The sequence below is a fragment of the Lepisosteus platostomus genome, chromosome 6, assembly GCF_059453375.1.
Source record: "Lepisosteus platostomus isolate fLepPlt1 chromosome 6, fLepPlt1.hap1, whole genome shotgun sequence".
Classification (NCBI taxonomy): Eukaryota; Metazoa; Chordata; class Actinopteri; order Semionotiformes; family Lepisosteidae; genus Lepisosteus; species Lepisosteus platostomus.
The window spans coordinates 1,251,201-1,278,710 of NC_142616.1; the positions used below are offsets into that span (position 1 = coordinate 1,251,201).

A 27,510-nucleotide genomic window follows, 5' to 3' on the forward strand; every position below is an offset into this window, starting at 1 on the left:
GATCCGAAACGAGTTGTCCAAACTAGTTTAACTGACAAGATATTGCTGTATTCGTTTTGAACTATTATAAACCTACTGTATGGCTGAATGTGGCCTTTCCTTTCTGCCTGATCCAGGCTGTCAGTCCTCCATGGTTTCTGATGGACCACTGTCACAGTTTCTGGAAGGAGGCAGCGCCCTTCTTCGGATCTGCAGCACGGGCGTCAACTTTCAATCTAGTATTGATGAACTGTAACAGTCGGTGTGATTAGACATTGCCCCATCAGCACCAGGTCAGTGTTTTACCCAGATGACACCACCTTCAGCCCCGTTTTCAGAGCACAAGTCCCCTCTCTCTGATGCTCCGGTGGTATACCGACGGGAGGGCTCGCCTACGGAAGCACGTTGCCCCACATCGGAATTATGTCAGTGAAAATACCCCCTACTTCTTGAGAAACGAGCAGATATACACCACCAGCTTAGATTATTTTATGAATAATTCTGTAATCATTTTATTTTGGAATGTGTGTTAAATGTTCAAAAGTCTATTTAAGCCCCGTTCTGCCTGTGTTTCACAAATATTTTAATCCTCCAAATATTTTCCGAAAGACTTGACAGTACATCCAAGACAAGAGAGGCATAGAGTAACCTAGAGAGACCGCCAGCTGTAGATAGGATTATAGGAGCTCCTATAGACAGGAACAGGTGTGGGGCTCCTATAGACAGGAACAGGTGTGGAGCTCCTATAGACAGGAACAGGTGTGGAGCTCCTATAGACAGGAACAGGTGTGGAGCTCCTATAGACAGGAACAGGTGTGGGGCTCCTATAGACAGGAACAGGTATGGCGCTCCTATAGACAGGAACAGGTGTGGAGCTCCTATAGACAGGAACAGGTGTGGGGCTCCTATAGACAGGGAGGGGTATGGTGCTCCTATAGACAGGAACAGCTGTGGAGCTCCTATAGACAGGAACAGGTGTGGGGCTCCTATAGACAGGAACAGGTGTGGAGCTCCTATAGACAGGAACAGGTATGGTGCTCCTATAGACAGGAACAGGTGTGGAGCTCCTATAGACAGGAACAGGTGTGGGGCTCCTATAGACAGGAACAGGTATGGTGCTCCTATAGACAGGAACAGGTGTGGAGCTCCTATAGACAGGAACAGGTGTGGTGCTCCTATAGACAGGGAGGGGTATGGCGCTCCTATAGACAGGAACAGGTGTGGAGCTCCTATAGACAGGAACAGGTGTGGGGCTCCTATAGACAGGGAGGGGTATGGCGCTCCTATAGACAGGAACAGGTGTGGAGCTCCTATAGACAGGAACAGGTGTGGGGCTCCTGTAGACAGGGAGGGGTATGGCGCTCCTATAGACAGGAACAGGTGTGGTGCTCCTATAGACAGGGAGGGGTATGGCGCTCCTATAGACAGGAACAGGTGTGGGGCTCCTGTAGACAGGGAGGGGTTTGGAGCTCCTATAGACAGGGAGGGGTATGGCGCTCCTATAGACAGGAACAGCTGTGGTGCTCCTATAGACAGGAACAGGTGTGGGGCTCCTATAGACAGGAACAGGTATGGTGCTCCTATAGACAGGGAGGGGTATGGTGCTCCTATAGACAGGAACAGGTGTGGAGCTCCTATAGACAGGAACAGGTGTGGGCTCCTGTAGACAGGGAGGGGTATGGTGCTCCTATAGACAGGAACAGGTGTGGAGCTCCTATAGACAGGAACAGGTGTGGGGCTCCTATAGACAGGAACAGGTATGGCGCTCCTATAGACAGGAACAGGTGTGGAGCTCCTATAGACAGGAACAGGTGTGGTGCTCCTATAGACAGGGAGGGGTATGGTGCTCCTATAGACAGGAACAGGTGTGGAGCTCCTATAGACAGGAACAGGTGTGGAGCTCCTATAGACAGGAACAGGTGTGGGGCTCCTGTAGACAGGGAGGGGTATGGCGCTCCTATAGACAGGAACAGGTGTGGGGCTCCTATAGACAGGGAGGGGTATGGCGCTCCTATAGACAGGAACAGGTGTGGGGCTCCTATAGACAGGGAGGGGTATGGTGCTCCTATAGACAGGAACAGGTATGGTGCTCCTATAGACAGGAACAGGTGTGGAGCTCCTATAGACAGGAACAGGTGTGGAGCTCCTATAGACAGGGAGGGGTTTGGAGCTCCTATAGACAGGAACAGGTGTGGTGCTCCTATAGACAGGGAGGGGTTTGGAGCTCCTATAGACAGGAACAGGTGTGGTGCTCCTATAGACAGGAACAGGTGTGGAGCTCCTGTAGACAGGAACAGGTGTGGGCTCCTGTAGACAGGGAGGGGTATGGTGCTCCTATAGACAGGAACAGGTGTGGAGCTCCTATAGACAGGAACAGGTGTGGGGCTCCTGTAGACAGGGAGGGGTATGGTGCTCCTATAGACAGGAACAGGTGTGGGGCTCCTATAGACAGGAACAGGTGTGGGGCTCCTATAGACAGGAACAGGTGTGGGGCTCCTATAGACAGGGAGGGGTTTGGAGCTCCTGTAGACTGATTCAGGCTCCATATCTTCTGATATAAAACACAACCACCCTGACTCTCGAGCTCTGTGTTGTACAGGGATGGGTGAGTTGATCCCAGACGTGCTCAGTGGGGTGTGTGTGTGTGTGTCACTGGTCAGGCCCTGACTCTCTCGGGCTCTGTGTTGTACAGGGATGGGTGAGTTGATCCCAGACGTGCTCAGTGGGGTGTGTGTGTGTGACTGGTCAGGCCCTGACTCTCTCAGGCTCTGTGTTGTTCAGGGATGGGCGAGTTGATCCCAGACGTGCTCAGTGGTGTGTGTGTGTGTGTGTGTGTGAGACTGGTCAGGCCCCGACTCTCTCAGGCTCTGTGTTGTTCAGGGATGGGTGAGTTGATCCCAGACGTGCTCAGTGGGGTGTGTGTGTGTGACTGGTCAGGCCCTGACTCTCTCAGGCTCTGTGTTGTTCAGGGATGGGCGAGTTGATCCCAGACGTGCTCAGTGGTGTGTGTGTGTGTGTGTGAGACTGGTCAGGCCCTGACTCTCTCAGGCTCTGTGTTGTTCAGGGATGGGTGAGTTGATCCCAGACGTGCTCAGTGGGGTGTGTGTGTGTGTGTGTGTGACTGGTCAGGCCCTGACTCTCTCAGGCTCTGTGTTGTTCAGGGATGGGCGAGTTGATCCCAGACGTGCTCACTGGGGTGTGTGTGTGTGTGTGTGTGTGACTGGTCAGGCCCTGACTCTCTCAGGCTCTGTGTTGTACAGGGATGGGTGAGTTGATCCCAGACGTGCTCAGTGGGGTGTGTGTGTGTGTGACTGGTCAGGCCCTGACTCTCTCAGGCTCTGTGTTGTACAGGGATGGGTGAGTTGATCCCAGACGTGCTCAGTGGGGTGTGTGTGTGTGTGTGTGTGTGTGTGTGTCACTGGTCAGGCCCTGACTCTCTCAGGCTCTGTGTTGTTCAGGGATGGGTGAGTTGATCCCAGACGTGCTCAGTGGGTGTGTGTGTGTGTGTGTGTGTGTGTGTGTGTGTGTGTGTGTGTGTGTGTGTGTGTGTGACTGGTCAGGCCCTGACTCTCTCAGGCTCTGTGTTGTACAGGGATGGGTGAGTTGATCCCAGACGTGCTCAGTGGGGTGTGTGTGTGTGTGTGTGTGACTGGTCAGGCCCTGACTCTCTCAGGCTCTGTGTTGTACAGGGATGGGCGAGTTGATCCCAGACGTGCTCAGTGGGGTGTGTGTGTGTGTGACTGGTCAGGCCCTGACTCTCTCAGGCTCTGTGTTGTTCAGGGATGGGCGAGTTGATCCCAGACGTGCTCAGTGGTGTGTGTGTGTGTGACTGGTCAGGCCCTGACTCTCTCAGGCTCTGTGTTGTACAGGGATGGGCGAGTTGATCCCAGACGTGCTCAGTGGGGTGTGTGTGTGTGTGACTGGTCAGGCCCTGACTCTCTCAGGCTCTGTGTTGTTCAGGGATGGGCGAGTTGATCCCAGACGTGCTCAGTGGGGTGTGTGTGTGTGTGTGTGTGTGTGTGACTGGTCAGGCCCTGACTCTCTCAGGCTCTGTGTTGTACAGGGATGGGTGAGTTGATCCCAGACGTGCTCAGTGGGGTGTGTGTGTGTGTGTGTGTGTGTGTGTGTGTCACTGGTCAGGCCCTGACTCTCTCAGGCTCTGTGTTGTTCAGGGATGGGTGAGTTGATCCCAGACGTGCTCAGTGGGGTGTGTGTGTGTGTGTGTGTGTGTGTGTGTGTGTGTGTGTGTGTGTGTGACTGGTCAGGCCCTGACTCTCTCAGGCTCTGCGTTGTACAGGGATGGGTGAGTTGATCCCAGACGTGCTCAGTGGTGTGTGTGTGTGTGTCACTGGTCAGGCCCTGACTCTCTCAGGCTCTGTGTTGTTCAGGGATGGGCGAGTTGATCCCAGACGTGCTCAGTGGAGTTGGTGTGTTTAACAAGTCTCACTAGCTTTTTGACTGTCTGTCTGTCTCTCTCTCTCCTCTCTCCCTCCTCTCTCTCCTCTCTCTCTCCTCCCTCTCTCTCACTTCCTCTCTGTCAGTTAAGGCTGCGGTGAGTCTCAGCTCTTCCTCACTCCACTCTCTCGCGCTGAGACGCCGGTCCGCCGCCTGACAGACCCGACTCGACCCGACCCGACCCGGCCTGCTCGTCCTCTCGCTGACCTGGTAAGGACTGTCCAGCGCCTCTGCGTCCGGCGGGGGGGGGAGGGAGGTGGACAGGCTGGCAGAGAGAGGAGGCCAGCGGAGGTTTCTGTGTGAACTCCTCCAGCGTTGTACAAAGGCTGATTGTTGTTGCTAATTGCTGCTAATTGGGTAGCAGAGGCAGCGAGTGTGTGGAGAGAGGGAGAGAGCTCGTGTGGTGTGTGTTTCAGGGACAGGCTCTGTATCACAGCAGACTGGAGTCCCTTCTGCTTCAACTGGGCCTGTTAGAAACACCCACTGTCATCACAGTCCACTGCGCTAACACTGTGTTACAACAGACCAGTTCTGTTATACCAGGAGCTGCAGTAAGAGTACAGTACAGCAGTGTTAGTACATCTCTACTACTGTCTCTCTTACAGCACTGATCTCTATTACTGTCCTACACAGAGACACAGCTCTTTTACAGCACTGATCTCTATTACTGTCCCACACAGAGACACAGCTCTCTTACAGCACTGATCTCTATTACTGTCCCACAGAGTCACAGCTCTTTTACAGCACTGATCTCTATTACTGTCCCAAAGAGACACAGCTCTTTTACAGCACTGATCTCTATTACTGTCCCACACAGAGACACAGCTCTTTTACAGCACTGATCTCTATTACTGTCAGACAGAGACACAGCTCTTTTACAGCACTGATCTCTATTACTGTCCCACACAGAGATACAGTTCTTTTACAGCACTGATCTCTATTACTGTCCCACACAGAGACACAGCTCTCTTACAGCACTGATCTCTATTACTGTCCCACAGAGACACAGCTCTCTTACAGCACTGATCTCTATTACTGTCACACAGAGACACAGTTCTTTTACAGCACTGATCTCTATTACTGTCCCACACAGAGACACAGCTCTCTTACAGCACTGATCTCTATTACTGTCCCACACAGAGACACTGCTCTCTTACAGCCCTGATCTCTATTACTGTCCCACACAGAGACACAGCTCTCTTACAGCACTGATCTCAATTACTGTCACACAGAGACACAGCTCTCTTACAGCACTGATCTCTATTACTGTCCCACACAGAGACACAGCTCTTTTACAGCACTGATCTCTATTACTGTCACACAGAGACACAGCTCTTTTACAGCACTGATCTCTATTACTGTCGCACAGAGACACAGCTCTTTTACAGCACTGATCTCTATTACTGTCCCACACAGAGACACAGCTCTCTTACAGCACTGATCTCTATTACTGTCCCACACAGAGACACAGCTCTCTTACAGCACTGATCTCTATTACTGTCCCACAGAGACACAGCTCTTTTGTGCACTGATGTGACCCAGAGAGATGAGACAGAAGTGGCAGAGATGAGAGAGTGCATTCTGCAGAAGAGGGAGAGAGCAGTTAGACCACATCCTCTCTCTATCACACCAACTCCTCACTGTCTCTGTCACACAGACTACTGATCTCTCTGTTTAATGCACAGCTTTCTCCCAGGATCACTGCTGTCTCTCAGGGTCACACTGGATCCATTTCCCAGGGTCAGAGTGGACCACTGCTCTCTCTCGGTTTCAGAATGGACCACTGCTCTCTCCCAGCGTCAGACTAGATCACTGTTCTCTCTCGGGGTCACACTGGATCACTGCGCTTTCCCAGAGTCAGAGTGGATCAGTGTCCTCTCTCAGGGTCAGACTAGATCACTGCTGTCTCTCAGGGTCACACTGGATCACTGCTCTCTCCCAGGGTCAGAGTGGATCACTGTCCTCTCCCAGGGTCAGACTATACCACTGCTGTCTCTCAGGGTCAAACTGGATCACTGCTCTCTCCCAGGGTTAGAGTGGATCACTGTCCTCTCCCAGGGTCAGACTAGATCACTGCTGTCTCTCAGGGTCAAACTGGATCACTGCTCTCTCCCAGGGTTAGAGTGGATCACTGTCCTCTCCCAGGGTCAGACTAGATAACAGTCAGGTCCAGTCCTGTAGTCACAGGAGGACAGCTGGTCCAGTGGCTCAGGTCTGGTCCTGTTGGACCAGGAGGACCGCTGGTCCAGTCCTGTGGAGTGTGATGAGTGTTCAGTGCTGGCTCAGGTGTCTGTCTCTCAGGGTGATGTCAGTGCAGAAATGGGGAACCTGCACACAGCTCCGAGCGGGGGGGCAGGGGGCGGGGCAGGGGCAGAGGGCAGGAGCCAGTTTGTGCCCTTATAAGTCGCTGATGTGAGTCTGTGGTTTCTGTTTTGCTGTTTTTAAAAGCAGGTCGAGTTTCAAAACTCTCTGTTTCCACTTCCTTCCTCTGATGCCTGTGTGTGCAAGAGAGCAGCACGTCGAGACTAGAGAGCAGGGTAGAAACACAGTACAGCGCAGTAAAGCCCAGTGAGAGCAGGGTAGAAACACAGCACAGCGCAGTAAAGCCCAGTGAGATCGGGGTAGAAACACAGCACAGCGCAGTAAAGCCCAGTGAGATCGGGGTAGAAACACAGTACAGCGCAGTAAAGCCCAGTGAGAGCAGGGTAGAAACACAGTACAGCGCAGTAAAGCCCAGTGAGAGCAGGGTAGAAACACAGTACAGCGCAGTAAAGCCCAGTGAGATCGGGTTGAAACACAGTACAGCGCAGTAAAGCCCAGTGAGAGCAGGGTAGAAACACAGTACAGCGCAGTAAAGCCCAGTGAGATCGGGGTAGAAACACAGTACAGCGCAGTAAAGCCCAGTGAGATCGGGGTAGAAACACAGTACAGCGCAGTAAAGCCCAGTGAGAGCAGGGTAGAAACACAGTACAGCGCAGTAAAGCCCAGTGAGATCGGGGTAGAAACACAGTACCAGCGCAGTAAAGCCCAGTGAGATCGGGGTAGAAACACAGTACAGCGCAGTAAAGCCCAGTGAGATCGGGGTAGAAACACAGTACAGCGCAGTAAAGCCCAGTGAGACCCCTGCAGATCAGTTCACATGAGACGGCTGAAGCTCTTTCTCAGCAGCAGAAGGGAGTGGTACAGCTCCATCCTGCTCTGTGACTTCCTGTGTGAAACAGACGTACTGAGCTGTAACTCATGACCACTAAGACACATCAACCACTGCAGTGTGTCTGTATGAACCCCTCTCTCTCTCAGTGCAGTGTTAATGTACTGGAGTGTCCAGTCAGTGTGTGTGTATTAACCCCTCTCTCTCTCAGTGCAGTGTTAATGTACTGGAGTGTCCAGTCAGTGTGTCTGTATTAACCCCTCTCTCTCTCTCAGTGCAGTGTTAATGTACTGGAGTGTCCAGTCAGTGTGTCTGTATTAACCCCTCTCTCTCAGTGCAGTGTTAATGTACTGGAGTGTCCAGTCAGTGTGTGTATTAACCCCTCTCTCTCTCTCTCAGTGCAGTGTTAATGTACTGGAGTGTCCAGTCAGTGTGTCTGTATGAACCCCTCTCTCTCTCAGTGCAGTGTTAATGTACTGGAGTGTCCAGTCAGTGTGTCTGTATTAACCCCTCTCTCTCAGTGCAGTGTTAATGTACTGGAGTGTCCAGTCAGTGTGTCTGTATTAACCCCTCTCTCTCTCAGTGCAGTGTTAATGTACTGGAGTGTCCAGTCAGTGTGTCTGTATTAACCCCTCTCTCTCTCAGTGCAGTGTTAATGTATTGGAGTGTCCAGTCAGTGTGTCTGTATGAACCCCTCTCTCTCTCTCAGTGCAGTGTTAATGTACTGGAGTGTCCAGTCAGTGTGTCTGTATGAACCCCTCTCTCTCTCAGTGCAGTGTTAATGTACTGGAGTGTCCAGTCAGTGTGTCTGTATTAACCCCTCTCTCTCTCAGTGCAGTGTTAATGTACTGGAGTGTCCAGTCAGTGTGTGTGTATTAACCCCTCTCTCTCTCAGTGCAGTGTTAATGTACTGGAGTGTCCAGTCAGTGTGTGTGTATTAACCCCTCTCTCTCTCAGTGCAGTGTTAATGTACTGGAGTGTCCAGTCAGTGTCTGTATGAACCCCTCTCTCTCTCAGTGCAGTGTTAATGTACTGGAGTGTCCAGTCAGTGTGTCTGTATTAACCCCTCTCTCTCTCAGTGCAGTGTTAATGTACTGGAGTGTCCAGTCAGTGTGTGTGTATGAACCCCTCTCTCTCTCTCCCTCAGTTGACCACTGACCATGTCCAGGAAGGTTGTCCGCACCAGTAAGTTCCGCCACGTGTTTGGCCAGGGGGTGAAGGCTGACCAGTGCTACGATGATATGCGCATCTCGCAGATGACCTGGGACAGCACCTTCTGCTCCGTCAACCCCAAGTTCCTGGCCATGATCGTGGAGGCCAGTGGAGGGGGTGCCTTCATGGTGCTGCCCCTCGCCAAGGTACCAGCCGTGCGACAGCGCCACCTGCTGGCAGCCCTGCGCAGGGCTGGGGTCAGTGAGGGCTGGGGTCAGTGAGGGCTGGGGTCAGTGCAGAGAGCTGGGGTCAGTGAGGGCTGGGGTCAGTGAGGGCTGGGGTCAGTGCAGAGAGCTGGGGTCAGTGGAGAGAGCTGGGGTCAGTGCAGAGAGCTGGGGTCAGTGAGGGCTGGGGTCAGTGCAGAGAGCTGGGGTCAGTGAGGGCTGGAGTCAGTGAGGGCTGGGGTCAGTGCAGAGAGCTGGGGTCAGTGAGGGCTGGGGTCAGTGAGGTCTGGGGTCAGTGAGGGCTGGGGTCAGTGAGGTCTGGGGTCAGTGAGGGCTGGGGTCAGTGCAGAGAGCTGGGGTCAGTGAGGGCTGGGGTCAGTGAGGGCTGGGGTCAGTGCAGAGAGCTGGGGTCAGTGAGGGCTGGGGTCAGTGAGGGCTGGGGTCAGTGAGATCTGGGGTCAGTGCAGAGAGCTGGGGTCAGTGAGGGCTGGGGTCAGTGAGGGCTGGAGTCAGTGAGGGCTGGGGTCAGTGAGGTCTGGGGTCAGTGCAGAGAGCTGGGGTCAGTGCAGAGAGCTGGGGTCAGTGAGAGCTGGGGTCAGTGAGATCTGGGGTCAGTGCAGAGAGCTGGGGTCAGTGAGGGCTGGGGTCAGTGAGGTCTGGGGTCAGTGAGGGCTGGGGTCAGTGCAGAGAGCTGGGGTCAGTGAGGGCTGGGGTCAGTGAGGGCTGGGGTCAGTGCAGAGAGCTGGGGTCAGTGAGGGCTGGGGTCAGTGAGGGCTGGGGTCAGTGCAGAGAGCTGGGGTCAGTGGAGAGAGCTGGGGTCAGTGCAGAGAGCTGGGGTCAGTGAGGGCTGGGGTCAGTGCAGAGAGCTGGGGTCAGTGCAGAGAGCTGGGGTCAGTGAGGGCTGGAGTCAGTGAGGGCTGGGGTCAGTGAGGGCTGGGGTCAGTGAGGGCTGGGGTCAGTGCAGAGAGCTGGGGTCAGTGAGGGCTGGGGTCAGTGAGGGCTGGGGTCAGTGCAGAGAGCTGGGGTCAGTGAGGGCTGGGGTCAGTGAGGGCTGGGGTCAGTGCAGAGAGCTGGGGTCAGTGAGGGCTGGGGTCAGTGAGGGCTGGAGTCAGTGAGGGCTGGGGTCAGTGCAGAGAGCTGGGGTCAGTGAGGGCTGGGGTCAGTGAGGTCTGGGGTCAGTGAGGGCTGGGGTCAGTGCAGAGAGCTGGGGTCAGTGAGGTCTGGGGTCAGTGAGGGCTGGGGTCAGTGAGGGCTGGGGTCAGTGCAGAGAGCTGGGGTCAGTGAGGGCTGGGGTCAGTGAGGGCTGGAGTCAGTGAGGGCTGGGGTCAGTGCAGAGAGCTGGGGTCAGTGAGGGCTGGGGTCAGTGAGGTCTGGGGTCAGTGAGGGCTGGGGTCAGTGCAGAGAGCTGGGGTCAGTGAGGTCTGGGGTCAGTGAGGGCTGGGGTCAGTGCAGAGAGCTGGGGTCAGTGAGGTCTGGGGTCAGTGAGGGCTGGGGTCAGTGCAGAGAGCTGGGGTCAGTGAGGGCTGGGGTCAGTGCAGAGAGCTGGGGTCAGTGAGGGCTGGGGTCAGTGAGGGCTGGAGTCAGTGAGGGCTGGGGTCAGTGAGGTCTGGGGTCAGTGAGGGCTGGGGTCAGTGAGGTCTGGGGTCAGTGAGGGCTGGGGTCAGTGCAGAGAGCTGGGGTCAGTGAGGGCTGGGGTCAGTGAGGGCTGGGGTCAGTGCAGAGAGCTGGGGTCAGTGAGGGCTGGGGTCAGTGAGGGCTGGGGTCAGTGCAGAGAGCTGGGGTCAGTGGAGAGAGCTGGGGTCAGTGCAGAGAGCTGGGGTCAGTGAGGGCTGGGGTCAGTGCAGAGAGCTGGGGTCAGTGAGGGCTGGAGTCAGTGCAGAGAGCTGGGGTCAGTGAGGGCTGGAGTCAGTGAGGGCTGGGGTCAGTGCAGAGAGCTGGGGTCAGTGAGGGCTGGAGTCAGTGAGGGCTGGGGTCAGTGAGGTCTGGGGTCAGTGAGGGCTGGGGTCAGTGAGGTCTGGGGTCAGTGAGGGCTGGGGTCAGTGCAGAGAGCTGGGGTCAGTGAGGGCTGGGGTCAGTGAGGGCTGGGGTCAGTGCAGAGAGCTGGGGTCAGTGAGGGCTGGGGTCAGTGAGGGCTGGGGTCAGTGAGGGCTGGGGTCAGTGCAGAGAGCTGGGGTCAGTGAGGGCTGGGGTCAGTGAGGGCTGGGGTCAGTGCAGAGAGCTGGGGTCAGTGAGGGCTGGGGTCAGTGAGGGCTGGGGTCAGTGAGGGCTGGGGTCAGTGCAGAGAGCTGGGGTCAGTGAGGGCTGGGGTCAGTGAGGGCTGGGGTCAGTGCAGAGAGCTGGGGTCAGTGAGGGCTGGGGTCAGTGCAGAGAGCTGGGGTCAGTGAGGGCTGGGGTCAGTGCAGAGAGCTGGAGTCAGTGAGGGCTGGGGTCAGTGCAGAGAGCTGGGGTCAGTGCAGAGAGCTGGGGTCAGTGAGGGCTGGAGTCAGTGAGGGCTGGGGTCAGTGCAGAGAGCTGGGGTCAGTGCAGAGAGCTGGGGTCAGTGAGGGCTGGGGTCAGTGAGGGCTGGGGTCAGTGAGGGCTGGGGTCAGTGAGGGCTGGAGTCAGTGAGGGCTGGGGTCAGTGAGGGCTGGGGTCAGTGAGGGCTGGAGTCAGTGAGGGCTGGGGTCAGTGCAGAGAGCTGGGGTCAGTGAGGGCTGGGGTCAGTGAGGTCTGGGGTCAGTGAGGGCTGGGGTCAGTGCAGAGAGCTGGGGTCAGTGAGGTCTGGGGTCAGTGAGGGCTGGGGTCAGTGCAGAGAGCTGGGGTCAGTGAGGTCTGGGGTCAGTGAGGGCTGGGGTCAGTGCAGAGAGCTGGGGTCAGTGAGGGCTGGGGTCAGTGCAGAGAGCTGGGGTCAGTGAGGGCTGGGGTCAGTGAGGTCTGGGGTCAGTGAGGGCTGGGGTCAGTGCAGAGAGCTGGGGTCAGTGAGGGCTGGGGTCAGTGAGGGCTGGGGTCAGTGCAGAGAGCTGGGGTCAGTGAGGTCTGGGGTCAGTGAGAGCTGGGGTCAGTGAGGGCTGGGGTCAGTGCAGAGAGCTGGGGTCAGTGCAGAGAGCTGGGGTCAGTGAGGGCTGGGGTCAGTGAGGGCTGGGGTCAGTGCAGAGAGCTGGGGTCAGTGAGGGCTGGGGTCAGTGAGGTCTGGGGTCAGTGAGGGCTGGGGTCAGTGCAGAGAGCTGGGGTCAGTGAGGTCTGGGGTCAGTGAGATCTGGCGTCAGTGCAGAGAGCTGGGGTCAGTGAGGTCTGGGGTCAGTGAGGGCTGGGGTCAGTGCAGAGAGCTGGGGTCAGTGAGGGCTGGGGTCAGTGAGGGCTGGGGTCAGTGCAGAGAGCTGGGGTCAGTGAGGGCTGGGGTCAGTGAGGGCTGGGGTCAGTGCAGAGAGCTGGGGTCAGTGAGGGCTGGGGTCAGTGAGGTCTGGGGTCAGTGAGGGCTGGGGTCAGTGCAGAGAGCTGGGGTCAGTGAGGGCTGGGGTCAGTGAGGGCTGGAGTCAGTGAGGGCTGGGGTCAGTGCAGAGAGCTGGGGTCAGTGCAGAGAGCTGGGGTCAGTGAGGGCTGGGGTCAGTGAGGGCTGGGGTCAGTGCAGAGAGCTGGGGTCAGTGAGGGCTGGGGTCAGTGAGGTCTGGGGTCAGTGAGGGCTGGGGTCAGTGCAGAGAGCTGGGGTCAGTGAGGTCTGGGGTCAGTGAGAGCTGGGGTCAGTGCAGAGAGCTGGGGTCAGTGCAGAGAGCTGGGGTCAGTGAGGGCTGGGGTCAGTGCAGAGAGCTGGGGTCAGTGAGGGCTGGGGTCAGTGAGGGCTGGGGTCAGTGAGGGCTGGAGTCAGTGAGGGCTGGGGTCAGTGCAGAGAGCTGGGGTCAGTGAGGGCTGGGGTCAGTGAGGGCTGGGGTCAGTGCAGAGAGCTGGGGTCAGTGGAGAGAGCTGGGGTCAGTGCAGAGAGCTGGGGTCAGTGAGGGCTGGGGTCAGTGCAGAGAGCTGGGGTCAGTGAGGGCTGGAGTCAGTGAGGGCTGGGGTCAGTGCAGAGAGCTGGGGTCAGTGAGGGCTGGGGTCAGTGAGGTCTGGGGTCAGTGAGGGCTGGGGTCAGTGAGGTCTGGGGTCAGTGAGGGCTGGGGTCAGTGCAGAGAGCTGGGGTCAGTGAGGGCTGGGGTCAGTGAGGGCTGGGGTCAGTGCAGAGAGCTGGGGTCAGTGAGGGCTGGGGTCAGTGAGGGCTGGGGTCAGTGAGATCTGGGGTCAGTGCAGAGAGCTGGGGTCAGTGAGGGCTGGGGTCAGTGAGGGCTGGAGTCAGTGAGGGCTGGGGTCAGTGAGGTCTGGGGTCAGTGCAGAGAGCTGGGGTCAGTGCAGAGAGCTGGGGTCAGTGAGAGCTGGGGTCAGTGAGATCTGGGGTCAGTGCAGAGAGCTGGGGTCAGTGAGGGCTGGGGTCAGTGAGGTCTGGGGTCAGTGAGGGCTGGGGTCAGTGCAGAGAGCTGGGGTCAGTGAGGGCTGGGGTCAGTGAGGGCTGGGGTCAGTGCAGAGAGCTGGGGTCAGTGAGGGCTGGGGTCAGTGAGGGCTGGGGTCAGTGCAGAGAGCTGGGGTCAGTGGAGAGAGCTGGGGTCAGTGCAGAGAGCTGGGGTCAGTGAGGGCTGGGGTCAGTGCAGAGAGCTGGGGTCAGTGAGGGCTGGGGTCAGTGCAGAGAGCTGGGGTCAGTGAGGGCTGGAGTCAGTGAGGGCTGGGGTCAGTGAGGGCTGGGGTCAGTGCAGAGAGCTGGGGTCAGTGAGGGCTGGAGTCAGTGAGGGCTGGGGTCAGTGAGGTCTGGGGTCAGTGAGGGCTGGGGTCAGTGAGGTCTGGGGTCAGTGAGGGCTGGGGTCAGTGCAGAGAGCTGGGGTCAGTGAGGGCTGGGGTCAGTGAGGGCTGGGGTCAGTGCAGAGAGCTGGGGTCAGTGAGGGCTGGGGTCAGTGAGGGCTGGGGTCAGTGAGGGCTGGGGTCAGTGCAGAGAGCTGGGGTCAGTGAGGGCTGGGGTCAGTGAGGGCTGGGGTCAGTGCAGAGAGCTGGGGTCAGTGAGGGCTGGGGTCAGTGAGGGCTGGGGTCAGTGAGGGCTGGGGTCAGTGCAGAGAGCTGGGGTCAGTGAGGGCTGGGGTCAGTGCAGAGAGCTGGGGTCAGTGAGGGCTGGGGTCAGTGAGGGCTGGGGTCAGTGCAGAGAGCTGGGGTCAGTGAGGGCTGGGGTCAGTGCAGAGAGCTGGAGTCAGTGAGGGCTGGGGTCAGTGCAGAGAGCTGGGGTCAGTGCAGAGAGCTGGGGTCAGTGAGGGCTGGAGTCAGTGAGGGCTGGGGTCAGTGCAGAGAGCTGGGGTCAGTGCAGAGAGCTGGGGTCAGTGAGGGCTGGGGTCAGTGAGGGCTGGGGTCAGTGAGGGCTGGAGTCAGTGAGGGCTGGGGTCAGTGCAGAGAGCTGGGGTCAGTGAGGGCTGGGGTCAGTGAGGTCTGGGGTCAGTGAGGGCTGGGGTCAGTGCAGAGAGCTGGGGTCAGTGAGGTCTGGGGTCAGTGAGGGCTGGGGTCAGTGCAGAGAGCTGGGGTCAGTGAGGTCTGGGGTCAGTGAGGGCTGGGGTCAGTGCAGAGAGCTGGGGTCAGTGAGGGCTGGGGTCAGTGCAGAGAGCTGGGGTCAGTGAGGGCTGGGGTCAGTGAGGTCTGGGGTCAGTGAGGGCTGGGGTCAGTGCAGAGAGCTGGGGTCAGTGAGGGCTGGGGTCAGTGAGGGCTGGGGTCAGTGCAGAGAGCTGGGGTCAGTGAGGGCTGGGGTCAGTGAGGGCTGGGGTCAGTGCAGAGAGCTGGGGTCAGTGGAGAGAGCTGGGGTCAGTGCAGAGAGCTGGGGTCAGTGAGGGCTGGGGTCAGTGCAGAGAGCTGGGGTCAGTGAGGGCTGGGGTCAGTGCAGAGAGCTGGGGTCAGTGAGGGCTGGAGTCAGTGAGGGCTGGGGTCAGTGCAGAGAGCTGGGGTCAGTGAGGGCTGGAGTCAGTGAGGGCTGGGGTCAGTGAGGTCTGGGGTCAGTGAGGGCTGGGGTCAGTGAGGTCTGGGGTCAGTGAGGGCTGGGGTCAGTGCAGAGAGCTGGGGTCAGTGAGGGCTGGGGTCAGTGAGGGCTGGGGTCAGTGCAGAGAGCTGGGGTCAGTGAGGGCTGGGGTCAGTGAGGGCTGGGGTCAGTGAGGGCTGGGGTCAGTGAGGGCTGGGGTCAGTGCAGAGAGCTGGGGTCAGTGAGGGCTGGGGTCAGTGAGGGCTGGGGTCAGTGCAGAGAGCTGGGGTCAGTGAGGGCTGGGGTCAGTGAGGGCTGGGGTCAGTGAGGGCTGGGGTCAGTGAGGGCTGGGGTCAGTGCAGAGAGCTGGGGTCAGTGAGGGCTGGGGTCAGTGCAGAGAGCTGGGGTCAGTGAGGGCTGGGGTCAGTGAGGGCTGGGGTCAGTGCAGAGAGCTGGGGTCAGTGAGGGCTGGGGTCAGTGCAGAGAGCTGGAGTCAGTGAGGGCTGGGGTCAGTGCAGAGAGCTGGGGTCAGTGCAGAGAGCTGGGGTCAGTGAGGGCTGGAGTCAGTGAGGGCTGGGGTCAGTGCAGAGAGCTGGGGTCAGTGAGGGCTGGAGTCAGTGAGGGCTGGGGTCAGTGCAGAGAGCTGGGGTCAGTGCAGAGAGCTGGGGTCAGTGCAGAGAGCTGGGGTCAGTGCAGAGAGCTGGGGTCAGTGAGGGCTGGGGTCAGTGAGGGCTGGGGTCAGTGAGGGCTGGGGTCAGTGAGGGCTGGAGTCAGTGAGGGCTGGGGTCAGTGCAGAGAGCTGGGGTCAGTGAGGGCTGGGGTCAGTGAGGTCTGGGGTCAGTGAGGGCTGGGGTCAGTGCAGAGAGCTGGGGTCAGTGAGGTCTGGGGTCAGTGAGGGCTGGGGTCAGTGCAGAGAGCTGGGGTCAGTGAGGTCTGGGGTCAGTGAGGGCTGGGGTCAGTGCAGAGAGCTGGGGTCAGTGAGGGCTGGGGTCAGTGCAGAGAGCTGGGGTCAGTGAGGGCTGGGGTCAGTGAGGTCTGGGGTCAGTGAGGGCTGGGGTCAGTGCAGAGAGCTGGGGTCAGTGAGGGCTGGGGTCAGTGAGGGCTGGGGTCAGTGCAGAGAGCTGGGGTCAGTGAGGTCTGGGGTCAGTGAGAGCTGGGGTCAGTGAGGGCTGGGGTCAGTGCAGAGAGCTGGGGTCAGTGCAGAGAGCTGGGGTCAGTGAGGGCTGGGGTCAGTGAGGGCTGGGGTCAGTGCAGAGAGCTGGGGTCAGTGAGGGCTGGGGTCAGTGAGGTCTGGGGTCAGTGAGGGCTGGGGTCAGTGCAGAGAGCTGGGGTCAGTGAGGTCTGGGGTCAGTGAGATCTGGCGTCAGTGCAGAGAGCTGGGGTCAGTGAGGTCTGGGGTCAGTGAGGGCTGGGGTCAGTGCAGAGAGCTGGGGTCAGTGAGGGCTGGGGTCAGTGAGGGCTGGGGTCAGTGCAGAGAGCTGGGGTCAGTGAGGGCTGGGGTCAGTGAGGGCTGGGGTCAGTGCAGAGAGCTGGGGTCAGTGAGGGCTGGGGTCAGTGAGGTCTGGGGTCAGTGAGGGCTGGGGTCAGTGCAGAGAGCTGGGGTCAGTGAGGGCTGGGGTCAGTGAGGGCTGGAGTCAGTGAGGGCTGGGGTCAGTGCAGAGAGCTGGGGTCAGTGCAGAGAGCTGGGGTCAGTGAGGGCTGGGGTCAGTGAGGGCTGGGGTCAGTGCAGAGAGCTGGGGTCAGTGAGGGCTGGGGTCAGTGAGGTCTGGGGTCAGTGAGGGCTGGGGTCAGTGCAGAGAGCTGGGGTCAGTGAGGTCTGGGGTCAGTGAGAGCTGGGGTCAGTGCAGAGAGCTGGGGTCAGTGCAGAGAGCTGGGGTCAGTGAGGGCTGGGGTCAGTGCAGAGAGCTGGGGTCAGTGAGGGCTGGGGTCAGTGAGGGCTGGGGTCAGTGAGGGCTGGAGTCAGTGAGGGCTGGGGTCAGTGCAGAGAGCTGGGGTCAGTGAGGGCTGGGGTCAGTGAGGTCTGGGGTCAGTGAGGGCTGGGGTCAGTGCAGAGAGCTGGGGTCAGTGAGGGCTGGGGTCAGTGAGGGCTGGGGTCAGTGCAGAGAGCTGGGGTCAGTGAGATCTGGGGTCAGTGGAGGTCTGGGGTCTGTGTGTGTCTGTGTGTGTCTGTGTGTGTACTTTCGCTGTCTCTGGTACTTTTACCTTATTCGGTCACAGCAGCCCTGAGTGCAGCTGCCAGGAAGTGGTGATGTGGGCGGAGCTGAGAGAGACTGAGAGAGAGAGACTGAGAGAGAGAGAGAGACTGAGAGAGAGAGAGACTGAGAGAGAGAGAGACTGAGTCTTTGCTGTAAATGTCTGTAACATGTCTGTAGATTTTATTTTACTTTTATTTTCTGTTTTGTTTCATGTGAATTTCATTATTTTATTTGCTTTGGCAACACTGATTGTACCCATCGGTCATGCTAATAAAGCACCTTGAATTGAATTGAAAGAGAGAAAGAGAGAGTTTGAAATTAAATTTAAGAGGGAATTTGTATGTGAACTAAACAGAGACTGAGAAACACAAACATAGAGAGAGGATCTGTGTGAATCTGTACTGGTGACTCTGAGCCCTGAATCTGTACTGGTAACTCTGAGCCCTGAATCTGTACTGGTCACTCTGAGCTCTGAATCTGTACTGGTGACTCTGAGCTCTGAATCTGTACTGGTCACTCTGAGCTCTGAATCTCTACTTGTCACTCTGAGCCCTGAATCTGTACTGGTGACTCTGAGCTCTGAATCTCTACTGGTCACTCTGAGCTCTGAATCTGTACTGGTCACTCTGAGCCCTGAATCTGTACTGGTCACTCTGAGCTCTGAATCTCTACTGGTCACTCTGAGCCCTGAATCTGTACTGGTGACTCTGAGCTCTGAATCTCTACTGGTGACTCTGAGCCCTGAATCTGTACTGGTGACTCTGAGCTCTGAATCTCTACTGGTGACTCTGAGCTCTGAATCTGTACTGGTCACTCTGAGCCCTGAATCTGTACTGGTGACTCTGAGCTCTGAATCTCTACTGGTCACTCTGAGCCCTGAATCTGTACTGGTGACTCTGAGCTCTGAATCTCTACTGGTCACTCTGAGTTCTGAATCTGTACTGGTCACTCTGAGCCCTGAATCTGTACTGGTCACTCTGAATTCTGAATCTCTACTGGTGACTCTGAGCTCTGAATCTGTACTGGTGACTCTGAGCTCTGAATCTGTTGATTCACAGACACAGAACAGACTCGGCACCCCTGCGCTATCTGTGATATCTGCACAAGTGTCGAACCCTGGTTTAGGAGTGTGTTCACGATGGTAGCCAGCTCTGAGTACCCCAGTCCAGAAAGCAGTGTCGTCACGAAGCCACACTCTCCCTGATCTCCTCCCTGTCTCACACACAGCTACAGACTATTAACAAACTCAGGCTGACTGGGGTAATTGGTGGCATGTCCACACAAATTCAAACCATCTGACTGAATTCATCCCTAGGCTGCCATTAGCCCCTCTCTCTCTCAGTGCAGTGTTAATGTACTGGAGTGTCCAGTCAGTGTGTCTGTATTAACCCCTCTCTCTCTCAGTGCAGTGTTAATGTACTGGAGTGTCCAGTCAGTGTGTCTGTATTAACCCCTCTCTCTCTCTCAGTGCAGTGTTAATGTACTGGAGTGTCCAGTCAGTGTGTCTGTATTAACCCCTCTCTCTCTCAGTGCAGTGTTAATGTACTGGAGTGTCCAGTCAGTGTGTCTGTATTAACCCCTCTCTCTCAGTGCAGTGTTAATGTACTGGAGTGTCCAGTCAGTGTGTGTGTATTAACCCCTCTCTCTCTCAGTGCAGTGTTAATGTACTGGAGTGTCCAGTCAGTGTGTCTGTATTAACCCCTCTCTCTCTCAGTGCAGTGTTAATGTACTGGAGTGTCCAGTCAGTGTGTCTGTATTAACCCCTCTCTCTCAGTGCAGTGTTAATGTACTGGAGTGTCCAGTGTGTCTGTATTAACCCCTCTCTCTCTCAGTGCAGTGTTAATGTACTGGAGTGTCCAGTCAGTGTGTGTGTATTAACCCCTCTCTCTCTCAGTGCAGTGTTAATGTCCTGGAGTGTCCAGTCAGTGTGTCTGTATTAACCCCTCTCTCTCAGTGCAGTGTTAATGTACTGGAGTGTCCATTCAGTGTCTGTATTAACCCCTCTCTCTCTCAGTGCAGTGTTAATGTACTGGAGTGTCCAGTGTGTCTGTATTAACCCCTCTCTCTCTCAGTGCAGTGTTAATGTACTGGAGTGTCCAGTCAGTGTGTGTGTATTAACCCCTCTCTCTCTCAGTGCAGTGTTAATGTCCTGGAGTGTCCAGTCAGTGTGTCTGTATGAACCCCTCTCTCTCAGTGCAGTGTTAATGTGCTGGAGTGTCCAGTCAGTGTGTCTGTATGAACCCCTCTCTCTCAGTGCAGTGTTAATGTACTGGAGTGTCCAGTCAGTGTGTGTATTAACCCCTCTCTCTCCCAGTGCAGTGTTAATGTACTGGAGTGTCCAGTCAGTGTGTCTGTATTAACCCCTCTCTCTCTCAGTGCAGTGTTAATGTACTGGAGTGTCCAGTCAGTGTGTCTGTATTAACCCCTCTCTCTCAGTGCAGTGTTAATGTACTGGAGTGTCCAGTGTGTCTGTATTAACCCCTCTCTCTCTCAGTGCAGTGTTAATGTACTGGAGTGTCCAGTCAGTGTGTGTGTATGAACCCCTCTCTCTCTCAGTGCAGTGTTAATGTACTGGAGTGTCCAGTCAGTGTGTCTGTATGAACCCCTCTCTCTCAGTGCAGTGTTAATGTGCTGGAGTGTCCAGTCAGTGTGTGTATTAACCCCTCTCTCTCTCAGTGCAGTGTTAATGTACTGGAGTGTCCAGTCAGTGTGTCTGTATTAACCCCTCTCTCTCTCAGTGCAGTGTTAATGTACTGGAGTGTCCAGTCAGTGTGTCTGTATTAACCCCTCTCTCTCAGTGCAGTGTTAATGTACTGGAGTGTCCAGTCAGTGTGTCTGTATTAACCCCTCTCTCTCAGTGCAGTGTTAATGTGCTGGAGTGTCCAGTCAGTGTGTGTGTATGAACCCCTCTCTCTCTCAGTGCAGTGTTAATGTACTGGAGTGTCCAGTCTGTGTGTCTGTATTAACCCCTCTCTCTCTCAGTGCAGTGTTCATGTACTGGAGTGTCCAGTCAGTGTGTCTGTATTGACCCCTCTCTCTCTCTCAGACAGGTCGTGTTGACATCGCCCAGCCCACGGTGTGTGGTCACACTGGTCCTGTCCTGGATATTGAGTGGTGTCCTCACAATGACAACATCATCGCCAGCGGTTCTGAGGACTGTTCAGTCATGGTGAGATTCCCACGCTGCCTCACTCAGCCAGAGCCTTCCCATGACTCACTGTGAGAGGTCGCTGTGACCTCCCTGTAGCTCTGTAGGCTGCTCTGCCTGTCTGTCTGTCTCTCTGCCTGTCTGTCTGGATTTCTGCCTGTCTCTTTGTCTGTCTGCCTGTCTCTCTGCCTGTTTGACTGTCTGTCGGTCTCTCAGCCTGTTTCTCTGTCCTGCCTGTCTGTCTGCATTTCTGCCTGTCTGTCTCTCTGCCTGTTTGTTTGTATTTCTGTCTGTCTGTCTGCATTTCTGCCTGTCTGTCCTTCAGCCTGTCTGTCTGTTAATCTACCTGTCTGACTCTCTCTCTCTGCCTCTCTGTCTGCAATTCTGTCTGTTTGTCTCTCTGTCTACTTGTCTGTCTGTCTCTCTGCCTCTCTGTCTGCAATTCTGTCTGTTTGTCTCTCTGTCTACTTGTCTGTCTGTCTCTCTGCTTGTCTGTCTGCATTTCTGCCTGTCTGCCTGTCTGTCTCTCTGTCTGTCTACTGGTCATCCTGTCTGTGTCTCTGCTGGTCAGTATCCATGAGACTGGACATGTCTGGAACTGGCTGGACGCTGAGGGAGACGATCAGTACAGACTGTGTGAGATTCCTGACAGGGGTCTGAGCAGACCAGTGGTCACTCTGTCTCTCTGACCACTCTCTCTCTCTCTGTAGATCTGGGAGATTCCTGACGGGGGTCTGAGCAGGCCAGTGGTCACTCTGTCTCTCTGACCACTCTCTCTCTCTCTGTAGATCTGGGAGATTCCTGACGGGAGTCTGAGCAGGCCAGTGGTCACTCTGTCTCTCTGACCACTCTCTCTCTCTCTGTAGATCTGGGAGATTCCTGACGGGGGTCTGAGCAGGCCAATGGTCACTCTGTCTCTCTGACCACTCTCTCTCTCTCTGTAGATCTGGGAGATTCCTGACGGGGGTCTGAGCAGGCCAGTGGTCACTCTGTCTCTCTGACCACTCTCTCTCTCTCTGTAGATCTGGGAGATTCCTGACGGGGGTCTGAGCAGGCCAGTGGTCACTCTGTCTCTCTGACCACTCTCTCTCTCTCTGTAGATCTGGGAGATTCCTGACGGGGGTCTGAGCAGGCCAGTGGTCACTCTGTCTCTCTGACCACTCTCTCTCTCTCTGTAGATCTGGGAGATTCCTGACGGGGGTCTGAGCAGGCCAGTGGTCACTCTGTCTCTCTGACCACTCTCTCTCTCTCTGTAGATCTGGGAGATTCCTGACGGGGGTCTGAGCAGACCAGTGGTCACTCTGTCTCTCTGACCACTCTCTTTCTCTCTGTAGATCTGGGAGATTCCTGACGGGAGTCTGAGCAGGCCAGTGGTCACTCTGTCTCTCTGACCACTCTCTCTCTCTCTGTAGATCTGGGAGATTCCTGACGGGAGTCTGAGCAGGCCAGTGGTCACTCTGTCTCTCTGACCACTCTCTCTCTCTCTGTAGATCTGGGAGATTCCTGACGGGGGTCTGAGCAGGCCAGTGGTCACTCTGTCTCTCTGACCACTCTCTCTCTCTGTAGATCTGGGAGATTCCTGACGGGGGTCTGAGCAGGCCAGTGGTCACTCTGTCTCTCTGACCACTCTCTCTCTCTCTGTAGATCTGGGAGATTCCTGACGGGGGTCTGAGCAGGCCAGTGGTCACTCTGTCTCTCTGACCACTCTCTCTCTCTCTGTAGATCTGGGAGATTCCTGACGGGGGTCTGAGCAGGCCAGTGGTCACTCTGTCTCTCTGACCACTCTCTCTCTCTCTGTAGATCTGGGAGATTCCTGACGGGGGTCTGAGCAGGCCAATGGTCACTCTGTCTCTCTGACCACTCTCTCTCTCTCTGTAGATCTGGGAGATTCCTGACGGGGGTCTGAGCAGGCCAGTGGTCACTCTGTCTCTCTGACCACTCTCTCTCTCTCTGTAGATCTGGGAGATTCCTGACGGGAGTCTGAGCAGGCCAGTGGTCACTCTGTCTCTCTGACCACTCTCTCTCTCTCTGTAGATCTGGGAGATTCCTGACGGGAGTCTGAGCAGACCAGTGGTCACTCTGTCTCTCTGACCACTCTCTCTCTCTCTGTAGATCTGGGAGATTCCTGACGGGGGTCTGAGCAGGCCAGTGGTCACTCTGTCTCTCTGACCACTCTCTCTCTCTCTGTAGATCTGGGAGATTCCTGACGGGAGTCTGAGCAGGCCAGTGGTCACTCTGTCTCTCTGACCACTCTCTCTCTCTCTGTAGATCTGGGAGATTCCTGACGGGAGTCTGAGCAGGCCAGTGGTCACTCTGTCTCTCTGACCACTCTCTCTCTCTCTGTAGATCTGGGAGATTCCTGACGGGAGTCTGAGCAGGCCAGTGGTCACTCTGTCTCTCTGACCACTCTCTCTCTCTCTGTAGATCTGGGAGATTCCTGACGGGGGTCTGAGCAGGCCAGTGGTCACTCTGTCTCTCTGACCACTCTCTCTCTCTGTAGATCTGGGAGATTCCTGACGGGAGTCTGAGCAGGCCAGTGGTCACTCTGTCTCTCTGACCACTCTCTCTCTCTCTGTAGATCTGGGAGATTCCTGACGGGAGTCTGAGCAGGCCAGTGGTCACTCTGTCTCTCTGACCACTCTCTCTCTCTCTGTAGATTTGGGAGATTCCTGACGGGAGTCTGAGCAGGCCAGTGGTCACTCTGTCTCTCTGACCACTCTCTCTCTTTCTGTAGATCTGGGAGATTCCTGACGGGAGTCTGAGCAGGCCAGTGGTCACTCTGTCTCTCTGACCACTCTCTCTCTCTCTGTAGATCTGGGAGATTCCTGACGGGAGTCTGAGCAGGCCAGTGGTCACTCTGTCTCTCTGACCACTCTCTCTCTCTCTGTAGATCTGGGAGATTCCTGACGGGGGTCTGAGCAGGCCAGTGGTCACTCTGTCTCTCTGACCACTCTCTCTCTCTGTAGATCTGGGAGATTCCTGACGGGAGTCTGAGCAGGCCAGTGGTCACTCTGTCTCTCTGACCACTCTCTCTCTCTGTAGATTTGGGAGATTCCTGACGGGAGTCTGAGCAGGCCAGTGGTCACTCTGTCTCTCTGACCACTCTCTCTCAATTCAATTCAATTCAATTCAAGGTGCTTTATTAGCATGACCGATGGGTACAATCAGTGTTGCCAAAGCAAATAAAAATAATAAAATTAACATAGAACAAAACAAAAAATAGAAGTAAAGTAAAATCTACAGACATGTTACAGACATTTACAACAAAGACATATTATATAATATCGACATATACTGTAGGCGGCTGGAGCATTATTGGGAGACGGACTCACTGTTCCTCAGGCTGTGACAGGAGATCACATACTGGGCTGCCAGATCAACTGAGTTCCCTCCTCCCTCTCCCAGTAGGATTGGGACCTGTTGTGGTTTTGGCAGGTGTGGGAACTCTGGGATTAGATTTCTGAATTTCGGGAAGAATGTTTCTCTAATCCCAGAGTATCTGTCACAGTGCAGTAGGAAGTGCACCTCTGTCTCTATTTCTCCCTGCTGGCAGTGGGAGCACAGCCTGTCCTCTCTGGGCAGCCAGGTCTGCCTGTGTCGCCCAGTTTCTATGGCCAGGTTGTGGTCACTGAGCCTGTACTTCGTCAGGGTCTGTTTCTGTTTGTTATTTTTTATTTTGGTCAAATATTCAGCTAGTGTGTATTGTCTGTTTAAGGTTCTGTAGCATTCCAGTTTATGTTGTGTTTGTGTGTGTGTGTCCCAGTGTGTGAGATATTGCTATTTGATCTGTGCTGTGATGTGGTTGAGTCTGGGTTGTGGTGCTCTAGCAGTGCTGTCCTGAGGCTGGTTAGTGTTGGTGTGGCTCAGGTCGGTGAGCCTCAGGACCAGCTGGCTCAGGGGGCTCTGTTTTGGGCTCAGCTCTTGGCTGAGCAGGGCTTTGTGGTGGTAGGAATTTTGGTCACTGTTTTTTAGGTGTAGCCAATACTTTAATACTCTCTTCTGTATGTTTATCAATAGTGGGTACTGGCCTAATTCGGCCCTGCACCCGTTGTTAGGAGTTTTTCTCTGCACACGGAGGATGTTTCTACAGATCTCCATGTGCAGAGTTTCTGTGGGGTGTTTGTCCCATTGGGTGTAATCCTGGTCTGTGAGGGGACCCCAAACTTCACTGCCGTATAGGGCAATGGGTTGGATTACACTTTCAAATATTTGGAGCCAGATTCTTGTTGGTGGGTTGATGTTGAAGAGCCTCCTTCTTATTGCGTAGAAAGCCCTGAGTGCCTTCTCCCTCAGTGCCTTCACTGCCAGGTCAAAACTCCCGGAAGAGCTGATGGTGAGACCGAGATATGTGTAGCTGGATGTGTGCTCCAATGTGTTGTTGTTCAGTGTGAATTTGTACCTGTTTCCCTGAGGTCTGGCTTTCTTCTGGAAAACCATAACTCTGGTCTTGTCCAGATTGACTGTCAGTGCCCAGGTCTGACAGTACTGCTCCAGCAGTGCCAGGTTCTGCTGCAGCCCCTGTTCTGTGGGCGACAGCAGGACCAGGTCATCTGCGTAGAGCAGGAACTTGATTTCTGTGTCGTGTAGTGTAAGACCAGGAGCTGCAGACTGCTCCAACATTCCTGCTAATTCATTGATATAGATATTGAACAGTGTTGGGCTCAGGCTGCAGCCCTGTCTCACCCCGCGGCCTTGGGTGAAGAATTTAGTCCTTTTGTTTCCAATTTTCACTGCACATTTGCTCTCTGAATACATTGATTTAATGATGTCGTACACTTTGCCCCCTATGCCACTTTGGAGTAGTTTATAAAACAATCTTTCATGCCAAATCGAGTCAAATGCTTTTTTGAAATCGACAAAGCAGGCAAAAATTTTTCCTTTGTGTTTTTGGTGGACGTGTTTGTCTATCAGTGTGTGTAGGGTGTAAATGTGATCAGATGTGCGGTGATCTGGCAAGAAGCCAATCTGACTTTTACTCAGGACATTGTGTTCGGTAAGGAAGGCCAGTATTCGTGTATTTAGGATACTGCAGAATACCTTCCCCAGGTTACTGTTCACACAGATGCCCCGGTAGTTGTTGGGATCGAGTTTATCTCCACTCTTATAGATGGGCGTGATCAGTCCTTGGTTCCAGGCCTCGGGGAAACATCCGGCTGTCATGATGAGATTGAGGAGTTTGAGCAGGGCTTGTTGCAACTTTGGGCTGCTGTGTCTCAGCATCTCATTTATGACTCCATCATGGCCACAGGCTTTGCGTGGTCTGAGGGCCTGGAGTTTGTCCAGTAGCTCCTGCTCAGTGATTGGGGAGTCTAAGGGGTTTTGGTTGTCTTTGATAGCCAATTCCAAAATTTTGAGTTTTTCATAAATGGTGTTTTGGTCTGATTGATTTGTATTTGGGAGCTTTTCATAGAGATTTTCAAAGTATGTTTGCCAGATTGTTCCATTTTGGATGGCCAATTCTTCTGGTTTTGATTTGTTTAAGTTGTTCCACTTCTCCCAGAAACAATTCTGATTTAGTGACTCCTCAATTTCTGCAAGTTGTTTGTCTATGTATGTGTTTCTTTTCTTTTTCAGCGTGTGTTTGTAAAGTTTTACCATGTCACAGTACCTGAGTCGCAGATCTGTGTTGTGTGGTTGTCTGTGTTTTTCATTTGAGACTTTTCGTAGTGCATTTCTGATGTTTTTGCACTCCGTATCAAACCACTTTTCTTTTGCTTTTGTTTTTTGGTAGTTTTTTGATGTAGTTGTTTTTAGCTTAGATTTTGATGCTAGTTTGTGGAATAGGTGATTTAGTTTTTGTGTGGCCAAGCTTATGCCTAATTTGTTGGTTTGATACGGAGTGTTTAGGAATGTGTCCATCAGTGTCTGAGTTTCGTCATGGCCCAGTGCAGTTTGGTATCTGTCTAGGCTGTCTGTGTCCCATCTGTATGCCTGGTTGAGGTCATACAGCTGGCTGGGCTGTGTCAGTGTGTCTCTGTGCTGGTGTGTTCTCTTCATGTAGAGTGTGATCTGGCTGTGGTCGGAGAGGGGAGTTTGTGGCCTGACAGTGAAGGCACTGATACAGGAGGGGTCCAGGTCGGTGATGGCGTAGTCCACCACACTGCTGCCCAGAGCTGAGCTGTAGGTGAACCTGCCTAGAGAGTCCCCTCTAGTCCTGCCGTTGACGATGTACAGGCCCAGCCCTTGACAGAGCTGCAGCAGCTCGCGCCCGGTGCTGTTGACCGTGGTGTCTTGGCTGCACCTGTGTGAGGTGACCGGTGTGTGGTACAGAGGGGATTGTCCAAATATGTGAGTATTTCCCTGTGTGCTGGTGAAGTCTGCCAGTGTGCCTGTTCGTGCGTTGAGGTCACCACAGAGCAGCACGTTTCCCTGGCCCTGGAAGTCTCTCTCTCTGTAGATCTGGGAGATTCCTGACGGGAGTCTGAGCAGGCCAATGGTCACTCTGTCTCTCTGACCACTCTCTCTCTCTCTGTAGATCTGGGAGATTCCTGACGGGAGTCTGAGCAGGCCAGTGGTCACTCTGTCTCTCTGACCACTCTCTCTCTTTCTGTAGATCTGGGAGATTCCTGACGGGAGTCTGAGCAGACCAGTGGTCACTCTGTCTCTCTGACCACTCTCTCTCTCTCTGTAGATCTGGGAGATTCCTGACGGGAGTCTGAGCAGGCCAGTGGTCACTCTGTCTCTCTGACCACTCTCTCTCTCTCTGTAGATCTGGGAGATTCCTGACGGGGGTCTGAGCAGGCCAGTGGTCACTCTGTCTCTCTGACCACTCTCTCTCTCTGTAGATCTGGGAGATTCCTGACGGGGGTCTGAGCAGGCCAGTGGTCACTCTGTCTCTCTGACCACTCTCTCTCTCTCTGTAGATCTGGGAGATTCCTGACGGGGGTCTGAGCAGGCCAGTGGTCACTCTGTCTCTCTGACCACTCTCTCTCTCTCTGTAGATCTGGGAGATTCCTGACGGGGGTCTGAGCAGGCCAGTGGTCACTCTGTCTCTCTGACCACTCTCTCTCTCTCTGTAGATCTGGGAGATTCCTGACGGGGGTCTGAGCAGGCCAGTGGTCACTCTGTCTCTCTGACCACTCTCTCTCTCTGTAGATCTGGGAGATTCCTGACGGGGGTCTGAGCAGGCCAGTGGTCACTCTGTCTCTCTGACCACTCTCTCTCTCTCTGTAGATCTGGGAGATTCCTGACGGGGGTCTGAGCAGGCCAGTGGTCACTCTGTC

At 55.3% G+C, this 27,510-nt stretch overlaps 1 protein-coding gene across 1 annotated transcript in view; it reads left to right on the plus strand.

Moving 5' to 3' along the window:
* The first annotated feature begins 4,487 nt into the window (after positions 1–4,487).
* coro1a (coronin, actin binding protein, 1A) overlaps positions 4,488–27,510 on the plus strand; it is a 40,792-nt gene continuing 17,769 nt past the window's right edge. The window contains exons 1-3 of the mRNA XM_088637292.1: positions 4,488–4,644; positions 8,733–8,943; positions 20,186–20,308. Coding sequence (XP_088493418.1) covers positions 8,746–8,943; positions 20,186–20,308 — 321 coding nt within the window. The 5' untranslated portion in view covers positions 4,488–4,644; positions 8,733–8,745. The remainder of the gene's footprint in view (positions 4,645–8,732; positions 8,944–20,185; positions 20,309–27,510) is intronic.